The sequence below is a fragment of the Seriola aureovittata genome, chromosome 5, assembly GCF_021018895.1.
Source record: "Seriola aureovittata isolate HTS-2021-v1 ecotype China chromosome 5, ASM2101889v1, whole genome shotgun sequence".
In the NCBI taxonomy this organism is placed as follows: Eukaryota; Metazoa; Chordata; class Actinopteri; order Carangiformes; family Carangidae; genus Seriola; species Seriola aureovittata.
The window spans coordinates 20427681-20448842 of NC_079368.1; the positions used below are offsets into that span (position 1 = coordinate 20427681).

Genomic DNA, 21162 nt, shown 5'->3' on the forward strand with positions numbered 1-21162 from the left:
GCAGTTGCGTCACAGATCTCCTAGCAACCGAACGTTGCACCACAATGGAGGTCCCTTTGAGAATTGGCAAATAAATAATGGCTACAAATGCTAAATTTATAACAGGGTGAGGGAAAAAAAGAGCTAACTTAGAGGGATAGTTGAGGTTGTCGTCAATTCAGTGTTTCAGTAAAGACGCACAATTTTATGCAAATGGTCGTCATTCGAACATCGATTCACAGCTTCATCGTTATGAGGAGATGGATGTTGACATGTTGCCTCAGCTTTTTTCTGTTTTTGACTAGCAGGCGGAATAGAAAGTGAATCTCATGTATTTTCTGTTATTCTCTATACTTTGTATTTTGTTCTGTATATTCTTGGCAAATCAAGACAATTTTATTCATGCAATGACTTTTTATTTACATGTTCTCCTGTAGCAGCAGGCCACCAGTAAGAAAACTGTTTTCCAGGCGGTGAATGTTTTGCAGGTTGGTCTTAATTTACTCTATTTCAGGTGCAGAACTCTTGTCTCACTCCGACTAATGAAACCCTGCAGAGGAGGTCATAAACTCCAGTCAATAAACAGGTGGACTGGTCAATAGTTGCTGTGTTGGTTCCATGGAAAGCAAGGGCAGGTGTTGGAAACAGTGGCACAAGTCAGAGGAGTGTTTGTGAATACTGTACTGCTACTGCGTCTATATTGAAATACTGTCATTGGGAAAAAGATCCCACCGACCCCTTTGTGAACTTTGTAAACTCTGAAAACAATGAATTAGTTTTTAGTGTCTGAAGAACTTTGCGCTGTAACTTGTCACCGCAGCTAATCCAAAACAAACTGCTGTAATAGCCAATTAGCCAGCAGGTTTTAATGGCATTAAACTAGCTACTAAAATGTTCTTCTACAAATGACACAGTACAAGTTCACTCTATTTGCTCATGATGCATTGAATGCTTCATGCATGTTTGGGCTCCCCATCTGTCAGCGCCACCAAAGCCTCTTTCTAGTCCACTTTGGGATTTTTATCTAGCCATTGTCTCAAATTGGTATGAGGCAGAACGGCTCGAGGAAGACATCAGACCTCGGTTGAGACACAGCCCATGGGTATTCAACAGTACTAAAACAATTAGCTGTTCGTCATCAGTGGTGTCCAGGAGCACTGGGCCTCTGATGTAGCTGCTGGAGGAGGCATTACGTCACCTGAAAGCCCTCTGTAGTGTCAGATTGGCATCGCCACCGAAACCTGCTCTGTCTGTCGGTCGGTTTACTCTTCTCTGTGCTCCGAGCCATTTGAGTTCTCCAACTGAGGAAGTGTCTACCGAGCCATAAGGCCTCCAGGCATCATCTGTTCTCCCATTCCTCCTCCCTCTGTCTCACTGGCACACTTAAACCGCCGATCTTAAAAGACTCCCACTATCTATTAGGCCTTGCGGAGACACTTGTTTCAGCCATGATAATTGCAGTTTTTTTTCCCAGCACTGCGATGGTTATTGGAAAATTTTTCACAGGGATTTGGGTGTGTGTGTGTGTTTGCATGTGTATGTCGGTTAATTGTAAATGTGTTATATATATATATGTGTGTGTATGTGGTCCTGTTCGTCAAAGTTGACAGCAAAATATTCTGCAAAAAGGCTGATCGGCGTGTAGCTGTTGTCATAGCAACTGTGCAACCTGGCTTTGTCTCCCGTTCATCGGAGGAGTTTTTTATTTTATTTTCCTCACACAGGCATAGAAAGAAAAAAAAAACGCTCTCGTCTATTTCCACTCTTAGGTCGTTTCTTGCTGCCATTCCAAACAAATACTTGTTCGGCTGTGTACTCTCACCTTGTGGAAAGTCTCATTAAAGCACACGGATGACGAACGATGAGAATACGGTGTGCAACAGCCTGTAACATATCGCTCATATAACACTCATGTGCTATAATGCAGCACATTGTGCAGCAGACGCCCACACATTTTTTACAGTCCTGTTCACTTCTTCTGCTGCTCTGCACAGTCCACTGTATACAGACACCATCCTGTCAGACTCTGTATTTTGTTAACTGGCCACAGCTCCTCATTCAAACTGTGGTTCTGAAGTTGTTTATTGATGAATTTGTTTGGTAAATTCCCATCTTAAGCTATTGATTATCTCCTAATAAATACTGTGCCAGTTCATTCATGCATTTGAAGCTTTTATCCAAACTGCCAAACTGCTCCCCTCCGCCCATTGAGCTGCATACGACCTTGATGATTCTGATAATGATGAGAGTAGGTGTCGGTGACAGTGCGACAAATTAGAATAAATAGAATTTGTGTGCGTATGTGTGTGTGTGTGTGTTTTTTTTTTTCATGCTGTAAATATCTAGTGTTTTTAATTGTCGCACACTCCACTCTCTTTCCTCTTTCACCCGCAGTAGAAATTTCTCCTCCATGGGGAATAGCAGTGTTTAGCGCTCAGTCAATCACTTGGAGAGGCATCTCAGTCTGATGTCAAATAAACTATATTTGGCTCTAAATAGGCTCCTAGACTTGAGTAGTGTTTTTATCCTTGCACGCACACACACATATCCCCCTCGGTGTAACCCACACACACAGACAGAAACATATATTCCTTCATCTTTTTTCTGTAGTTGCATTTCTCTTCTTAACCCACACAAGAATACACACACACACACACACACACACACACACACACTCAACCCCACGGCCTGCTGTGGGTGTCATGTGACTGGCTAGTGGAAAGGGGGGGGGCACAAGCACGGCATAGGCTTAATTAGGCCGAGGCCAATCAGAGAAGATGGAGTAGGACACTGTCGTCTGGCGCCTTGGGGTCTCTCAGCTCCTGCAGGCTCATCTGTCACACACACAACCACACACATACACACACACACACACACACACACACACACACACACACACACACACACGCACGCTCCAGTGGTGTTTCGGTCAACCACATGCATTATTAGGTCAAGTCTAATCATGCTAGCGTGTATTTGGTGGATCAGGTCTGACTGTCAGGTTTTGGGTAGGTGTTCCATGTCAGCATCTCCCTGCTAACATCTATGAAAGCTGGTCAAGCTGTCAAGGTTTAAAGCAGCGGTCCAGTCAAGATGAAAAACTTACTAAAAAAAGAACCATCATTGCCGTTGCCTGTGCCTCTTCACCTCTACCCAATAATGCTACAGCTCTCCAGAGAGAGTTTTTCTGCCACCAGTCACTAAAAGCAGTTTTCATCTGAAGACTCCAATCCACAAGTGTGATCTCAGTGTCTTCACTTTTTTCTTTCAAGTAAAAACACATTAGTAAGAGCCTGTGAATATGAAAATTGACAAAGCCGTCCTTTGTTTGTTTGTGTGTCAGTGGAATTACCAAATGAACCGATTTTCACTAGACTGAGTGGAGGGATGGGCCATGGGCCAGGTCTGGTGAAAGGGGTGAATCCAGGAATTGTTTTATCGTTTTTCCTTCAACACTTTCGTCACTTTTTCAGGAAATAATGTATGAATCAATGTGGTTTTTACATGTATGGCTTTGTACAGTTTGGTGCAGATCCAGATAATAATCTGGATCCAACAGACATGTGTTTGTTTGGCCTTGGTGGCGGTATCTGCTCTACTGAGTGTGACACCTCCACAGATGCTTTGATAGGATTATATTTCTGTTTTCTCGAGAAATGTGTGGCGTGTGTACAAATGTTGAAAACTTTTCCACTCAGCATTTAATTAGCCCTCAATCCTAAAGAGATATCATGGCATCATCAAAATAAAATAAGATGTGTTTATTCAAGGCAAAGACAGCACTGAAAGATAAAGCGGTAGAGCGTGACGCTGTTTTTGGCATGTAAGCATCTTGTTGTTTTTGGCAGCATCATGGGTTGGTGTTTTTCGGATGGTTAGGCAAAGAGAATGTTTTGATCTGATCTTTTAATTAGAAGCAAAGGTGGTGGGACATTCTGTTGGCATTAATACAGTGACATGGTGTAAAGAGAGCGAGAAGTAAATAGTGAGACTGATAGGTGCCGAGCAGGAGTGTGCAGTCGGGGTCATATTTACATGGATTTGGTAACAAACTCCAGGTTGGTGCTAGGCTGGATCAACCGTAGAGACGAAGCTGCTGTGGTTGTGCCGCTGTCAGGCCCCTGTCCCTGTGTGTGTGTGTGTGTGTGTGTGTGTGTGTGTGTGTGTGTGTTGTGTGTGTGTGTGTGTGTGTGTGTGTGTGTGTGTTGCTGTTGAAATGCGTGCATTTGACCTTTTCTAAATCCATATAGCAACAAGTTAAATAGGCTATGGTTTTTGCAGAAGGTGTATCTTCGATGTGGGGGTGGGACAGTCAGCTGTTTAGAGCACCCACTGGCAGAAACATAGACTGGTGTCTATGCTGTATAACATGCATGCATTGTGTTTGGTCGGCAGTCTGAATCCAGCACGGGAACTCCACCACTGTCAATAAATACTACTTTAAAGAGAGAGAGCTTAGAGAAATTAAAAAACAATAATAAAGTAAACTGATTAATAGCTCAATTAAAATTTGACCATTGACTTCACCTCCAAAGGTTCTTTTTCTGACAAAGGCACAAACTCAAGTCTGTTCCAAAACACATGCACACAAATAACCACATGTGTGTTGCGTGTGTTGCGTGTGTTGCGTGTGTTGCATGTGTTGCATGCGTTGCAGAACCACCAAGCTATTGTCACTGAAGACGGACGGCGACATCAACGGCACACACACAATGACAAACAGCCCTGACCACGCCGCTGACAAGTCCAATCATCTGCCAGTCGCCAACAAGGCCGACAAGAAGCAGATGATGTCAGTTCCCTCTCTTTATTGAGTTATCAGGTTGATTGAGTGTAATTGAGCAATGCATCGGAGTGCAGAGAGACGACACCAAGCCTCAGGAGAGGCAGGAGGAGGGGAGGAGGAAGGGTGTTTCAGGAACCAGGAAATGCTATACGGCACCAGGGCCATGAGATTAGCGCTGACAACGACTCACGATTACTAGCTGCCTCGTAATCATCTAATAAGACTGATGGAGCCCCTCACACAAAAGATTTCTTATCTGCTGTCCTCAGAACGGAGAGAATCTGCTTCAGTCCAGCACCAGTCATAGTTATAAAGACGGAGACTTTACTACAGTACTAAAGTACAAATTATCACAAAATTTATAACTAAGCACATAACACCAATTAAAAGCTTGTGTGATCTAGATGTTGTTCCCCTGAAAGAAATCTCTTTTAATGAGCAGAGTACAGTTTAATGTTACACAAGAAGGCATTACGATTAATACTAAAACAGTTATGTGGACTCTTTTCGTCAAGAGCCGCCCAGAGTATTTGGATCAAATTTATGTGTCAATTTAAAACCACCAAAAGTTGTGGTGTGGAAAGATGCAGAAGAGCATCAAGTGCAGATGTATTGAAAATCCCTCCAAGACTTCTTGCATTAGTTAGTAGAGATATTTGTCCTGAAGATCTTTGAGCGGATCGTTTTCCACTCAGTCCAAAGATAACGAGACTCGACCAGGGCTCAAAATATACTCAGTCAGAATTTGATCGCGTCTTTTTCTTTTCTCAGTAAATCAGAAGCATATATGTAAAACATGTATGCTATTAAATGCTATTTTTTTCCCCCAGAATATGATTCACATTCGCTACTAAAGAGGTTGGAAAATTGTTATCTTTTGTTGACATATTTCCCAGTTGGCTAAAGAATGGTTTTGTTGGTGTAGGTGAAAATACTTTCAAATAATTTCTACAGATACGTTTTTATTTGGAGTTAGTTTCTATGACTGCGAAGGAGATTAATAATATATTGCTGCTCTTTTCGATCACTATTGTGGGATTTCCAACTCAGATATCTTTTCTCCCCTCAGCCTAGTTGAAGTGAATCTCTACTTTCCTCTCTTATTGAGATCAGTCTCAGTGCAAACCTCGGTCCACAGTTTAACTTCCAAGGCATTAGGTGTTTGCTTCATTTAGGAAAGAACTTCTTGGAACTGTTTTTTTTTTTTTTTTATCCTCATAATTCCCTGATTTATTTTTCATTTCCTCCACCCACTCACACACACCCACTCACCCACACACACACACACACACACACACACACACACACACACACACACACACACACACACGCACACACAAAAATCCCCTCTGCTCTTGTCGTCCTGGAATTCATTTCCAGCTTGAAAGTGACATGAATAACTCTGCATCCTGAGAAAACTACTCAATTATTACACGTGACCCTCGAGACTTCCTCAGCACAGATTCTCTCATATTTCCATCCTTTCCTCTCCTGTTCTGTTTTATTTTGTCATTTCAAAGCTGCACATTTGTTGACTGAGCTGTTTTCTTCCTTCCATTCAAAACTGGGAATAACAAGAAAATGAATGAGAGATGGGAAAGTGTGTGTGTTCATGAATAGTACATGTACATCTGTTTACAGGTCTGAGGTCTCAGTGAATGTAGTTGTGTAAAGCCTTCCAGACAAAGCTGTGTAAATTGCCTCAAGTGATGTCATTTGAGTCCGTGTTTGTCGGGGCTGAGGGCTTCAAAAAATCTGGACGTGTGGAGTCAGAAAGAAGTAAGCTCACAGACCTCTGCAGCCCGCTCCTCGTCTCAAGGCTACATTAGCTTCTGCTACCATAACACACCCGAATCATCAACTAAACTTTTGGTGGTCAAATTGCGTTGTGGGTATTGTAGGTTTAGGCAAGGAAGGAGAAATCATGGAATAAAAAAGACGACATCTCTTGTTCGGCTGCATCGATGATGTTTTTTTAAGCTGTCCATTGTGAGTCGGACATACTGTATGTCCTTGGAGTGCGTTGCTAAGGCAGCATTTTTTGGTGTGGTGAAAATTTGATTGACACCTCTCTTCCTGTTCCATTTGTTGTTTCAGTCGACTGTATTTATTCATTTCTAAATTGTCCAAAGTGGAACAGAATGTAACACAAATAACCCTGTTATATGTGAGGTTTCTGGCGTGACCTATGATTTTGTCAGCGTTTTTCAGCACGGCTCTCTCTTTTGTTACTGAATTATTGTCAGACAGCACATCAGAAGAACGAAATCATCTCAGCGCTTATCCACCGCATCCAACTGCCTTCACTAGGCTGCCATTCTCACCTGGTATTAAGAGGTGGCACATAAATGTGTTGGGCCGCTCAGTCATCGCGAGCGCTAATGGACCAAGCAAAGTGGTTTTTGTTGTGAAAACCTTTTTTTGAAGCGAGAGTTCCTTACAATGGAAATACAGGCAGCACAAAAGTAGCCTCATCATTATACTGTCGTATAATGATGAGGCTACTTTTATCTATGTCTACACATGGAAACAATTCAAACAGGTTTTTATAGTCTCTGTTGTTGCCTGATGTAAATGCTCTGGAGGCTGGTTTGTCTTTAAAATGAACATCCTTTAAATTCATTCTCATTATAAAGTCTGAGAGCACACTGTCAGTTTCTAATATCTTCACACAAACCTGGAAATAATCAGAAATCACAAATGCAAGAAGAAACGTTTAAGATTTTTAACTGTTTCTTGGTCAGGAATCAGATTTAAGCAAAGTTGGGGCATTGACAAACTTAACTCTGTCACATGATTTACTGAAGGAACTCATCTTACAGCCAGTGTTCACCAATTACAACCAGGCTGTGCCTCAAGTGTCCAGCAGATCATTGGTTGCTAAGTAGCATTGTGATAGTAGTAAAAATGGCATCAGAACTAAGTTAAAGTGTCAGAAGTCGAATGTTATATGTTATGAATATTTTATTCATCAACATGCTGAATCCACGGCGGCTCGAGTGCATGTTGTCTTTAAAGCAAAAGGGAGACAAACTAAGATATTCTGAAATTCTCAAAGATTTAACTTTTCACTCAAACTGTTAAACTGACTTCATTTGTATTGAAAAAAAATAGTTCTACATTTGAAACAAAAGCATAATATAAGTATCTTTACTCGTTATCTCAGACTTTTGGACCCGACTGTATGTATGTATATATATATATATATATATATATATATATATATATATATATATATATATATGTATATATATATATATATGTATATATGCGGCTTGGGAGGTGGAGCGAGTCATCCACTAACTGGAGGGTCATAGATTCTGAAACCCGAATTACCCCCGATGTATCAACGGTGTGCGAGTGTGAGTCATTGGTGTATGAATGTGTGAATGAACGGGTGAACGCAGCTTGTAATGTAAAGCAAATGTTCTTGTCAACATGTTTTCTGTTTATCTGCTCATAGTTACTAAAGGATGGTTAAACTTGCTTTTGCTTATGTTTAGGCTCTTAGCCACAGCTATGATTATAGAAAGATGGTGGTTTAGGTTTAATACAAGAAAAGTCCACAGAGACTTGGAGCATGAGACAGGAAGTTCATTATCATTTTAACCTAAAGCATGATTTTCCCGAACCCTAGCCAATCTATTTATTCATCTATCTAAGACAATTAGGACAACATCTCATTCACAGCGACGAGCTGACAGTGAGTCATGACTAACCGCGTGCATGATATGCAAGCAGCTGATTAAGTCTGACACAAAAATGTCTGTGTGTTGCTACAATATCAGTTCATTCTCTGAAATGCCATATGTGCTAAATGACTATTTAATGCAGGACATTTAGTCAGTTCTGAAAGACGCTGTCAGTATTACCACTTTACTAAAAAACTCTCCTGCTTCATCCTCTGCAGACACTCTCTCAGTGCCTCGCTGGTCCCCACAGATTCCCCGAAGAGATCTGGGAAACTCAATAAAACATAGGTAAGCCTAAAGGAAAGTGTGTGTGCACACTCACCCACACACTCATGCATCTGTGCTAGAATGCCAGTCCAATTAAAAAGGGCCTCTTGCATAACTCATCTCAACTCTCTGTCTCGCTTTGTCTGTCTTCCTCTTTCTCTCTCTCTCTCGCCCTGCTCGACTCCACATGCTAGTGATCTGAAAAGTAAAGCAGCACCATATTAGTTGTGGGATCTCAGCAACCTCCAGAACGTGGGTGTTGCGCCTGCTGAAAAAGTCAGCGAGGTGGAAGGAGAACCTCTAAGCCGCATCTTATACAGCCGAACTGAACGCAAATGTAATTTATAAAGCCTTTATTTGAAGATTAAGGCTGCTTTTAAGAGAAATACCGTTATTCCATCCAACAGTCTCCCCGATGTGCCAATTTGTATATCTCTACCGCTATGCTCTTGATCACATTGTTGGCCTGTTAAGATAAGTGCATTTTCGGAGCTCGTATACAATGCACAGCTGCGGCTCTATGGCCTCGTCTGTGCTGAAAAAACGTTTCTTTTTGCAGAATCTGCCCTTAATGTCACATCATCGTTCATATTTGACAGCAGAGTCCACTGAAAACTCCATCAGGGGTCGGCTGGAGTTGTGCCTCTCAATTGAGTTGAAGGAGGGGCCTAATAAAAAGATTTGGATTCTGTCAAACTGCATTAGTCATCTGCCATTAGCCAGCCAGCCGCACTGCTAGCATGCATCAGTAAATACAGCCAATAGTCGCATATACGTGCTCCAAGCGCTCAGTCAGTCTGTGCAGGGGGCTGGTTGTTACTGCAGAGCACACTGTGGATTTGTTTGTTTGACAAGTGAATGTGTTGGAGTCTTTTAGAGTGGTGGAGGCCTCCAAGCTCCCACTCAGACTGAATGTTGAACTGATGTAAACCCCTTGGCCTCCCTCCTGAGCTGCTGAGCGACTGTATGAGATATTCATTTGCACAGGGTTACTGAAGAAATGAAAATGAAATGGACCCAAATTGAATCTGCAGGTGAGGGAGATTAGGAAGGTAAACACTTTCACTGAAGTAGCTTCTTCGGGCATCTGTCATCCTCACGGAAAGGTTACGCAGGGAACGTGAGGCCTTCTTTGGCTAAAGCTGTCTTGTCAGAATGAGAGAACGCTCTGAAAGGCAAAAGGTCAGAAGCAGTGCTCTCCTCACGGTAATCCACGGCTCTTACATGTCATATAGATGTGCAACAAGCTGAAAGTGATGTCCTAATGTTTTAAAAATGTCCTCATCTCGCTTTCTCCTCTTTTGCCTGCAGGTTTTCCACCAAGTATTGGATGTCCCAGACATGCATAGTATGTGGAAAGGGAATGTTGTTTGGACTGAAATGTAAAAACTGCAAGTAGGTTATTAAGACTGTTTTTTGTCTTAAGTATCATTCAATCCCAATCGAATTCAGTCTTATTATTTTAGCTTGTTTTTTGTGCATTTCTTTCTTTTTTCTCTCTAGGTGACATGTTTAAGAACCCTTTTAATTTCATCTCACTTGAATTGGAATTAGCAATTAGCACCCTCTTGTTTGTTTTTCAACATGTCACTGCTTCCACTTTGCATAGGTTCAACGCTGTGTCAAAAAAAAAAGATTTAAATAATAGCAACAACAAGTCAAACAGTAACCAAATTCCTGTCCTTCTCTATGCACTCAGGCTGAAGTGCCACAACAAATGCACCAAAGAAGCCCCACCTTGCCATTTACTGATCATACAGCGAGGCGGACGAGAATCCCTCAAAGGTATTTTTTTTATGTAACATTTCCTGTAAAGCTTAAGTCACATTTTAGTCAACATTCATGGTAAAATTGTTATGAGAAAATTTTAAGCTGTGAGTCATTCAGTATAAGGGAGGAAGGGTCCACAAGGGAGGCAAGGAAAATTGCACTCAAGGACAGTCATTTCAAAATAAAACAGGAAGTAATAAATACATAGTGTTGAGTGTGAGACTAAAAGCTCTGTGACTAATGAAACACTGTCTTTAGATGTGAGCGGGCGTCAGACTTGAATCTTTTAAAAGTCCTATAAAAGTTAATCAGTGGACTAGGACCAGAACTAGATTTCAAGATTTTAAAAACCCCGCTGCTTCCTGCTTTCTGCCCTCATGATTATTCATATACTTGTGTATCCGTGTCCTTAGAACTACTGAAGACACTTTTAGTCAAGTCCCCATTTTAAAAAATGAACGAGCCTCTGCTGGTTTAAGCAGATAAAAAAGTTATCTGCTGATTAATTAAGCCACTTAGGTTTGACAAATGTGATTACGTCATGCACTGTTTGTACTGACAGAGGCAGCACTGAAAAAATTCACATTATCTTCTATCACAATTGAGATTTTTTTTTTTGTCCTTTCACTGCCCCCCCCCCCCCCCCCCCCCCTAATAAGATCACCAAGGAACGACTCAAGGTAAAGAACACTAATTAGACTTCTTCTATCCGACTTTAGTAAGCAAGAGTGACAATTTCTTAATGACAGTTTGCTTAATGAAAGTTTTTTTTGTCTGTATGCGATAACAAATGGATGGTGTTCAAGAAAGGGCATTTTGTTCATTTTTCACATTAGAAGCAGGACCTGATAACGAGTTTTTTTTTACTAAAGCTGTTAGGTGAATATTGTTTAATTTCGGTCTCCCACACTGTATCATTGTTCCTCTTTGCTGCTTTTGTGTAGTCGCTCGTCTGGTACGGACTGAATCAGTGCCATGTGACATCAACAACCCGCTCAGGTACACAGACCTGCACATCAGTCAGACGCTCCCCAAAACCAACAAAATCAACAAGGTAAGCGTAAAAAATAACCTGTGTGTTATAATTTGTTTGTAACCTGTCCTACATATCACATTCCTTCCATTTTTGAGGGGCAGGAAAATGGTTATGAGTCATGCAGTCTTTCCCAGGGGATCAGGAAACCGTACGAAAATATCTACAGCGGTATTGATGTTTACACAGATGGATTTGTGTTCATACAATGAATATTTTCCAGCCAGCACACCTAACAATTTCTGCTCCGTTCCAGAGGAAAAAAAGTTTGCTGGTAATACTGTGATGGAAATCCGGTGTGAACCTGTCATTGTGAGAACTTTGCAATTGCAAAACTTTTGTGTTTTGCGTTTCCTTCAAAAAATATTGGTAAAGGATAATGAGATCATGTGGAAATATCTTTGTAAACAGATCATTTTTTCTACTTCAGCCTTGTTGTTAATTTCTGTCATATCAAACTGTCATGATCAAACTCGTGGAGATTGTTGTGACATTAGATATTTCCCATGGGAGGATAAATGAACAGGAGTGAATGTACGTATGCCTGCATGTGAAAGCAAAGGTAACACTAAAGTACAAACTGACACAGGATAAAAACTTATTCTCTGAGGTTTTAACAGATTTGTGCAGTTGATGCATCTTTGAGTAGCTGCAGGATGATTTAGAAAAATTGGAGAGAATGAATTGGAAGGACAAAGTCCCTGACAAGAAGAACCTGTCCAACCACTCCTCCAATCTAAACACGATATAGGTTGTTTGTTGTTTGTCCCTACCGCCAGATACGATCTGGAAGAGCGTACCACCGCCAGGCCTACTGGAAACTTGGTTTGGTTTAGACACAAAAACAACTTGATTAGAGTTAAAATAACCACTTCCATAAGGTAAGAGGCCATTTGTCGTCATGGTTACTGAAATAAATGCGGTTAAGGTTTTGGAGTGGTCATGGATAAAAGAAATAACGTTGACTGTGTGTATGAAATGGGAAATGAGCAGCGGTCTCCCGTGTGTTTGGTCGACCCGTCCATCCGCCTGACCTCCTCCTCCTAACGTGAACTTTGTCGCCCTTTATAGTTCGTCACATGATTTCCTCCTTTGCTTCCCTCATAAAAACTACGGCCTCTACAGTCACCTCACAATAAAACGTAACTATGTGTCGTAATATGCTCCTTGTACAGACGACCAATGGGCTCATTTTATAATGTCTTAATTCAATGAAGTACTTTTACATGACTACTAATTCAAACTAAATTGCATGACTATATAAGAACCTGAATGTGTGTATGCATATTCAAATACAACACGCAAAACTGAAATCCTTGTTCTGAAATTATGAGAAAGAAATGACTAGTCCAAGGTTATAAAAGACTTTATTATATTCATATTTAACAAATATGCCATTTTAACCTGAAATCTTATTGGTATGACATGAGAAAAAAATTATTGACTATAACTCAAAATATAATCCCACTTAACTTCTGCTTTTACTGATGTCAGTAAACTTTCAACACTCACAGAACTCATTGACTTTTGTGTTTTACTTTTTGCCGTCTGGTGCTGGTACGTGTACGGCGGACCTGTCAATCACTGCTGCTGTGATAGCAGGTTCTAATCCTGGGTTTTGATCTTACTTCAATGAACCTGAAACTAAAGAGTGTGCTTCAACTGTTATTAAAAAAGTAGATTCAAAAGTATCCGAGGTTCTTTTTGAACTGGGACACACTTTAGTTAGGGCACAGTCTGTCGCTTAAGCCCCTGCTGATACACAGAAGAGACGGGTAACACATCAAGCAAATAGAAAAGGAAAGATATTTTATAGATTTCTTTTTGGCTACATTCATAGTCAAGTCCACACATTCACAAGTAAGATAGTGTTATTGCCGTTAGCTGTTTATCACACTCACTTAAATCCTTTGGACTGAACGTGTGATTGTTTAAAAGGACATGGAAGAGATGAGTGCAGATAAGTTTGATTGTAGAGTTGGTTGTGCACCAGTTTTACCTCATTCATTACAAATTGCATATATTTTGCATCATTTCAGACGATTTCTCAAAGCATACCCTAAATCTTTAGATGGATTTCCCTCCTCCCACCGCACCCAATGATTTCCCTTCACTTCAGTGGGCTCCAAAAGTCAACTAGCACAGGCTTGAAAGTTGCTTGAGGAACATCATCCATCAAACTGAAGCATTGGCTGTCTTTATGTTTTGTCAGTAACGTTATCATCACGTTGCAGTTAAGTTCTGAAACCTTTAACTGCTGGTGCATTCAAGGATGCTCTTACATCTGAGATTTAAGAGTTCGATTTCTTTTTTTCTTTTTTTTTTGCTTGCTCTTATATTAAATTTTCAGACTATGTAATTAATAGTGTTTTTCATCAGAGTCAGTGCAACCAGGAGAGACTTATTGGGAAAAAAAGTGATTATTTACGAGTTATTACTGAAAAGTGGTGCACAAACAGGCTTTGGTTCATCAGACTCAATTATGAAATCATTGTATTTAGCCAGTATTAGAATTAAAATTGGATGGAGTCTAGACAGTGGTCATGACGTAGATCTAAAATGAGTTTGAAAACAAAGCAACATCCTCCAGAAGTTAAGTGAACTGAACAGATGTGACCTGGAGCAGGATTTCTGAGAAACTGGAGTGGACCTTGACTTCACTGACAGTCTTTGGCTGCCTGTGATGAATGTAGGAAGTGGAGGTGACAAACGCAGCCCAAAGAGGAACTGCTTTACATTCTCCCAGTTAAAACTTTATTAATTACCAGCGGTCTTGGTGAGATCAGATAAGTGAACATCTGGAAGTCAGCTGAAATATGCGGGTGGATGTGAGCAATTTTCATTATACAATTTTAGTTAATCTTATTTTCCTGCATGTTGGCGACTCCTTGAATGCACCACTGTGGATAGTTTTGACAATGCTTCCTGTTTATACCTGCAGCCCTACACAATAATAACAACTAAGGCAGCAAATTGCTCATTGTGATGGATTGCCTCTGTCAGGCAAGTTTTCAAGTCTTTGCAAAATTAAATTAATGAAAACCAAGTGCTGCCTGGAAGGTAGAAAATCAATCTAGAAATTTGGCAGTAAGAATCAGAGAGAGGCGAACAATAAAGTAAAGCACTCAAGTATTTTTGTGATTAACAGATGGAAATTTGCAAAATCACAAAGGCATGTTGACCCTCTCTTTTCTGTCTCTTCTCAGGATCACATCCCAGTCCCGTACCAACCAGACTCCAGCAGTAATCCCTCGTCCACCACCTCCTCCACCCCATCCTCTCCGGCTCCTCCCCTGCCCAGCAGTGCCACGCCCCCCTCGCCACTGCACCCCTCTCCACAGTCAGCGAGGCAACAGAAGCAGTTCAACTTGACAGGTATTAGAATGTCCTGACTTCACTCAAATGTAACAGGCGGTATAAGGTTCATCATGTTTATCTTCTTAGTTTAGCATTTTAGCATGCTAACATTTGCTAATTAGCACAAAAGACCAATTATAGTCCAGGCTGATGGAAGGTATTTGGTGAATCCAAGTATAACTGACTGACATTACCAGAGCCAAGCTGCTAGAAGGGCTAAAAACCTTGAGCAGCTTTTTATCTCATAAAACTAAATGGTCCTAGAACATGCACAACTCATGCACAACTTACATGCAACTTAATGGCATCTCTGAGTAGCCCACCTTGCTTTGACAACAGGAGGATATGGCATGCCTTGCTAAGTGTAGCAATTCTGCTAAAAGCCTGTAAACAAAGGTGAAAACCAATTATAAACAATCAAAAGAAATTAAGAAATATCTTTGTGTGAACTTTAAATTTGTGCTGTAAAGCAGAGCCGTGTTTCATAATCCTTTCATGAACTAATTTAAGTATAAAAAAACAGCCACTTAAGCTTCTCCTTTTGTCTCTTTCTGCAGCCTCCAGTTATTTCAAATACAAACAACAGTTCATCTTCCCAGGTGAGTACCTCATAATTGATCATTAGCCCCACCCATAATGCACTGCAACTAGCCCAGGATGAGGACTGAATAAAGAGTATGGACTCAAATTAGGTTCAGAAAAGATTTTGAGCTTGCAAAGTGATGTTCACAAATAATTCCAAATTTTGTAGTTGTAAATCATCAACCTTTTTTAAACCTGTAAAATAAATCTGCATGAGAAAATTCATGTGTGTACAGTTGTTGGAAAAGAAAATGTATTTGTAAAAAGGAAAAAAGAAACAGTGTGAGTAAGATCAGCAAACGAAATCAGTGGTGAGCTGTGAAATAAAGAGGTGCTTTTATGAACATGTGTGTACAGATACAAGGCAGAAAACTGTGTCTTAAAACATGTGATGCTGAAGTTACCCTGCTTCTACACCTGAATCTGACTAGACAATGACAATTCAATGACAAAGCAGCGTCCAATTGGAGGGCAGGTGCAGCAGGTGGATGACGGGGGCTGGCTTTTCAACGACCCTGGTTTTGACCCTAATTTGAGCCCATAGAGGAGGAGGGTTCTTTTGATGTTGGTGATGATTTTCAACTCCTCATCTTGGCCTGCTTTAAGACTCTTGGCCGCGACGCCCACACATTGCTTTTCTCATTTGGGGCTTCCTAATGATTTGCCGGTGCCTAGACTCTTTGCTTTTGTCCACACTGGTACCAGTCTTTGCTCATTTGGCAGGTTATTACAGCCGAGACAACCTGGAGTGGTGTGAGGAAAAAGAATGAAATGTAATTGAGATGTGGGGGAGGGGGGGGGGGGGGGGGCAGGACTTTCATGAATTCTCGAATGTACAGCACACAGTGTTGCCCAGGTTCTGATTATTGTAGTCACACACGCTGTGGACTATTTTTCACCTATATTACATCAGCTACCTGCATGTGCAACACGGTCAAACGCTACCACTTACTCTTAATCCCAGCAATTTAAAACCATTATGCTGTAAGCGGAGCTAATGCTGTGTTCATGTCAAATTAAATTTACTGTAAATGCTGGCACTTGTTTAGGAAAGAAAACAAACAAACAAACAAACATTCCCATCAGCCAACAGTATGATTTAACATACTGTCTGTTTTTGGTGTCACATTGGAGTCGAGCATATCCCAGCTTACATTTTTGGTCGAAAGCAGCAATAAGCTTCAAAAGTTGTAAGTCTGTAACAGGGATGACAGACGTAGCTCTGTATGACTGTCTCAGATTCACACCACTGGATGATTCGGAGCCTCCAGTCCTCCTGGATCGCTGGTCTTTGGAGTAAATCCATGCAAACATCCATGCAGGCTCCACACAGGAAACAAAAACATGGGTCCTCCTTGCTGTGAGGCAACCGTGCCAGCTGCTAATGCACCGTGCTACTAAGGGAATGTTTTCTGTGGCTCCCACTTTGTGTCACAAATTGTCAGAATGTGCCAACAGAGGCGGCAAGCGTGCACAGCAAATCCTGTGATGTCTTTCAGAGGTGGATGCAATGCAACAGCTGACCTTACTCTACCGTTCATGTTGCTTCCAAAGAGGAGCATTAAAGGGAATTCAACCTACTCTTCCTCCATAATATGACTTTGCAGCATATGCTGTACGCCTCGTCATGGTGATCAAATTAAATGTATTTCACATACTTTAAAAGACACACTTTGAAGGCGCAGCGCAGTGATAACACATTGCACGTATATCGACACATTATCTCTCCACTCCACAGAGCGTGCCACTGTTCCCACTATGGGGACATCTTCTAAGCTGATTTATACAAAAGGAAAAAAGGAAAAGCTGTTGAATGTGGTTTAGAGAATGTAAATCTGTCTTTGCTTCAGTCATACACACGAGGTGCAGAGGGAAACAAGTGTTGAATTCATGCACACTGTCAGTCACGTTCCCTCGTCAGGCATTCAATGTACAATATATCGTCAGTATATCATTATATGGTGGATTTGATGCCTGACAAATACTCACACAAAAAAAAAAAACTGACCGTGTGTGGGTTGATTGATTACTTTCCTTTGCTGCTGTCAAGCCAGCAAAAAAGATATGTTGTCGTTGATTCAATCATACAAAGAGCAACCATGAACAATCAATTTTGATAACAAGTAAATCAGAAGTATTTACGCTAGCCTCTAATCTCTTTCCTCTGAACTCTTGAACCCCAGCACATATACAAAAATACTTAAAGAACTTTTTGTTTTCATTTGAACAAAAAACGCAAACTCAGGACGAGGATAAAATTTATTTATTAAATAAAATCCATGTGAAGGTTTGAAAAAGTTACAGACGATAGGATTTTTAAAGTATTCTTGATTGGTTTGTAGTATCCAATTAAATTTCTTCATTAGCATATCTAATAGCATCAGAAACCTGTAGGAGAAAACACAACAGCCCAAGCTCGACTACTCAAAGTTTGTATCTCTGTAACCGCCATAGGGAGTAACTGTTCTGTAGCTACATCTTGACCCCTTAATGCAGAACTACAAATCCAGTTTAAGATGAAGATACATCTGTCCAACCTACACCTGATACCTTCTTCTTCTTCTTTTCTAAAACACTAAAAGCAAAACAAACAATGTTTAGGAATAGACACTGAATGCAACTTTGTTCTGATGTGTTGGTTTGATATTTTGTTTGTGATTAATATCTCCAGATGTTGCTCCGGAGGCTCCTCCCAGCAGAGCACCGCAGGTCATCCTGCACCCTGTCCTGTCTGAACCAGGGTGAGTAGAATCTGTTGCAGGAGGAATTCAATAAACCCCCATGGCCACATTTAAAGAAATTAGGAAAAGTGCCCCTCTGAACTTCATCAGATCCATCATCCTCTTTCAGTTGTCTCCCTCTCATCTGCATGCTCTCTCTTCTCCTCCTCCTACTCCTCCTTCTCTCTTTCTCTCCGTGTGCCGCTGGTCAGGGGCCGAGTCAAATTTATTGGAGCACGGATATTTGGGTGACAATTTCAATGCGAGGGCCCACATGACGAGCAGTCGGAGACTGATGTTAGCATGGCCTTTAGTTCATGCTACACTTGGGATGCCAACTGGATTTCCACTGGCTCTTTGAGGAAGCCAGTGGTCACGGGAAAACAGCCGGAAGAGGAGGAGGAATGATGAGATGCCTTTCGACCCAGATGTTAATTAGATTAGGATCTCAATCTATCACAAGAAACAGGGCAAAGGAACCTCATTCTACAAGCGGATGGTCAATTGTGATGAAATATGGACCGTACCCATGGATTCTTAATGGATTAATCAATAGCAAATAATGCCAGTTATTTTTATTTTGGAAATATCAACACAGTCTTGAAAAAGGTTCCCAGGCAGAGAAAGACAAAGGGTACGAGTTAAGAGTCTAAATGAAGGTAAAGGACACGGGGCTGCAAATGTTAGTGATGTATTTGAATTTAATATAAGCTGTGTTTGATATCTTCGTGCCACAGTGCCGTTAGCAGCTGCCGGCTTTGAGATAAAAAATGTAAAGCAATGTGTGAGAATAATAAAAAATCAGAAGAAACAACAAATGACAATAAACATACATCACAGTTGGCTCAATTTGTGTTTGAATAGAAAGGGATTGTCTGATGACTACTGGCAAATTCATTACCATAATAATTATCATGAGACAAAGATTATTTTCTGTACGTTCAGATTATATTCAGCTATTGAACTGCAGAGCTCGACTGCCGGTTTCGCACAGGGTGAGACAAATGCAATGGAGGAATTTTATTTTGTAAAGCAGAAAAGCAGCAGAGATGATCAGGCGGAGACAGGTTGGTCTCTGTAGACACACTGCGGCTGATTGTGAATGAGCTGCAGCTGTGTGGGCAGGCCATCTCTCAGGCAAGCAAACTCAGTGAAGACAAGATGGTCATTTTCAGGGGGATGTAACTGACCCTTGTACAAATATATTAATTTATGTATATTAGATTTATGTGTATAAAAAACAGCTGGTCATGGTCCAGATTTGCATATCTTGTAAAATCTGTGCAGTTCGCCATTAAAACAACTACTCTGTTGTCAAGCATTCGACAATTACAACTCCCATGTGGCTTTGACAGACTTCTTTTTTTACAGTCGGTACGGGAGTGGACTCAATGTCCATTTAGCTACAAAATCATTTGGATATCTTTGAAGGGCCATGTTTTATCTTTTTAAAAGATAGAGGAAAGAAAAAAAAACATCTATCAGGCATCAGTTTTCAGATCAAAAAATGAAAATGAAGTGGTGTCTGTTCCAGTAAGTGCTAATTTGCCAATAAGTATAGATGCGTCAGAAATGACCAAAATACCTCCAAGCAGTTTGATTAGCAAAGTATTAGAAACAACATGAAAACATTTGACTCTAAAGTCCAAATACCATTGATTCCAAACTAATCAGTGACCACTCGTTTTCCAGGGTTGTTAAGGTAAGTGGGAGTGAAAATAGTGTAGACTAAGATAAAGCCTTGAGTGCAGGTTTCTGGTCACTGAGTTTCTGGAAAGTCAAGGAAAGTCAAAGAAAATTGCCTACTGATAAACTCTCTTGGGAACAATGAGATTTCTTTTCAAATTTTTATTCACTATTCAAGGATGTACTAGGCTTACCTTGTATAGTTTCTCCATGCATCCAAAACATGGTAGTTTAAACCCAAAACATCACAGAAACATATTTCCTCATCTCCTTAGAAAATGATTTTAGGTCTCACTGTCAGTAAGTTATAAAGAGTCATGAAACTGTTGCAGGAAATAGAGAGATGTTCTTGAGCACTGAGATACTGTATTTATCCCCACTGGGATCACTCAGTAACAGCACCACATTATTGGCTTCTCAAGAGCTGAGGAGATATACCTAACCATCCATCCATCCATCCATCCATGCATTCATCCATCCATCCATCCATCCATCCATCCATGCATTCATCCATCCATCCATCCATCCATCCATCCATGCATCCATCCATCCATGCATCCATGCACCCATCCATGCATTCATCCATCCATCCATCCATCCATCCATCCATCCATCCATGCATCCATCCATCCATGCATCCATGCATCCATGCACCCATCCATGCATTCATCCATCCATCCATCCATCCATCCATCCATCCATGCATCCATCCATCCATCCATCCATCCATCCATCCATCCATGCATTCATCCATCCATCCATCCATATGCATGCAGCTGAATTTAAAAAACAAAAAGAGATAATGAAGAAACCTCTTGAAAAGGGGTGAGAATATACATAAAAAAACATCTTACACCTTTGCACCTTTAACCATCTACTCATTAGTATTTCTGTAGATGGACAATTTTACTATTTCACGATTTCTCCTTTTGTCATTCTCACAGTCTCTCTCTCTTCGTGAATACATAAGCGCGGTTGTGAAACCCATGTTCTTCTGATTTAATTAATGCTATTGTCCCTCCTTTCCCACATCTTTGTATGCTCTTGCAGTGGCAGCTGGCAGATTTCTCTGGCCTTAATGGCCTCATCCCAGGGTTAATGAGGGCCTGTCTCAGACCCCAGCACCCGGTTGGATCCCCTCATTAGAGCAGAGATCGAACCGGTGGTAGGGGCCCTTGGCGCCACAGGAATCACATATTATTTTATATGCTGCCTCACCTGTGGTCTTTGCCCAGAGTCCAGGATTGCTTTGCGAACCAGTGTTAATATACCACAGAAGGGTTGTGAGAG

The 21162-nt window shown here is 41.0% G+C and overlaps 1 protein-coding gene across 1 annotated transcript in view; it reads left to right on the top strand.

The window, feature by feature from the left end:
• The window catches only part of ksr2 (kinase suppressor of ras 2), a 96450-nt gene that overhangs the window by 56326 nt on the left and 18962 nt on the right, over positions 1-21162 (top strand). The window contains 8 exon segments of the mRNA XM_056376087.1: positions 8676-8745; positions 10036-10119; positions 10424-10509; positions 11154-11174; positions 11439-11548; positions 14734-14902; positions 15442-15483; positions 18138-18207. Of these exon segments, the coding sequence (XP_056232062.1) occupies positions 8676-8745; positions 10036-10119; positions 10424-10509; positions 11154-11174; positions 11439-11548; positions 14734-14902; positions 15442-15483; positions 18138-18207 (652 nt within the window).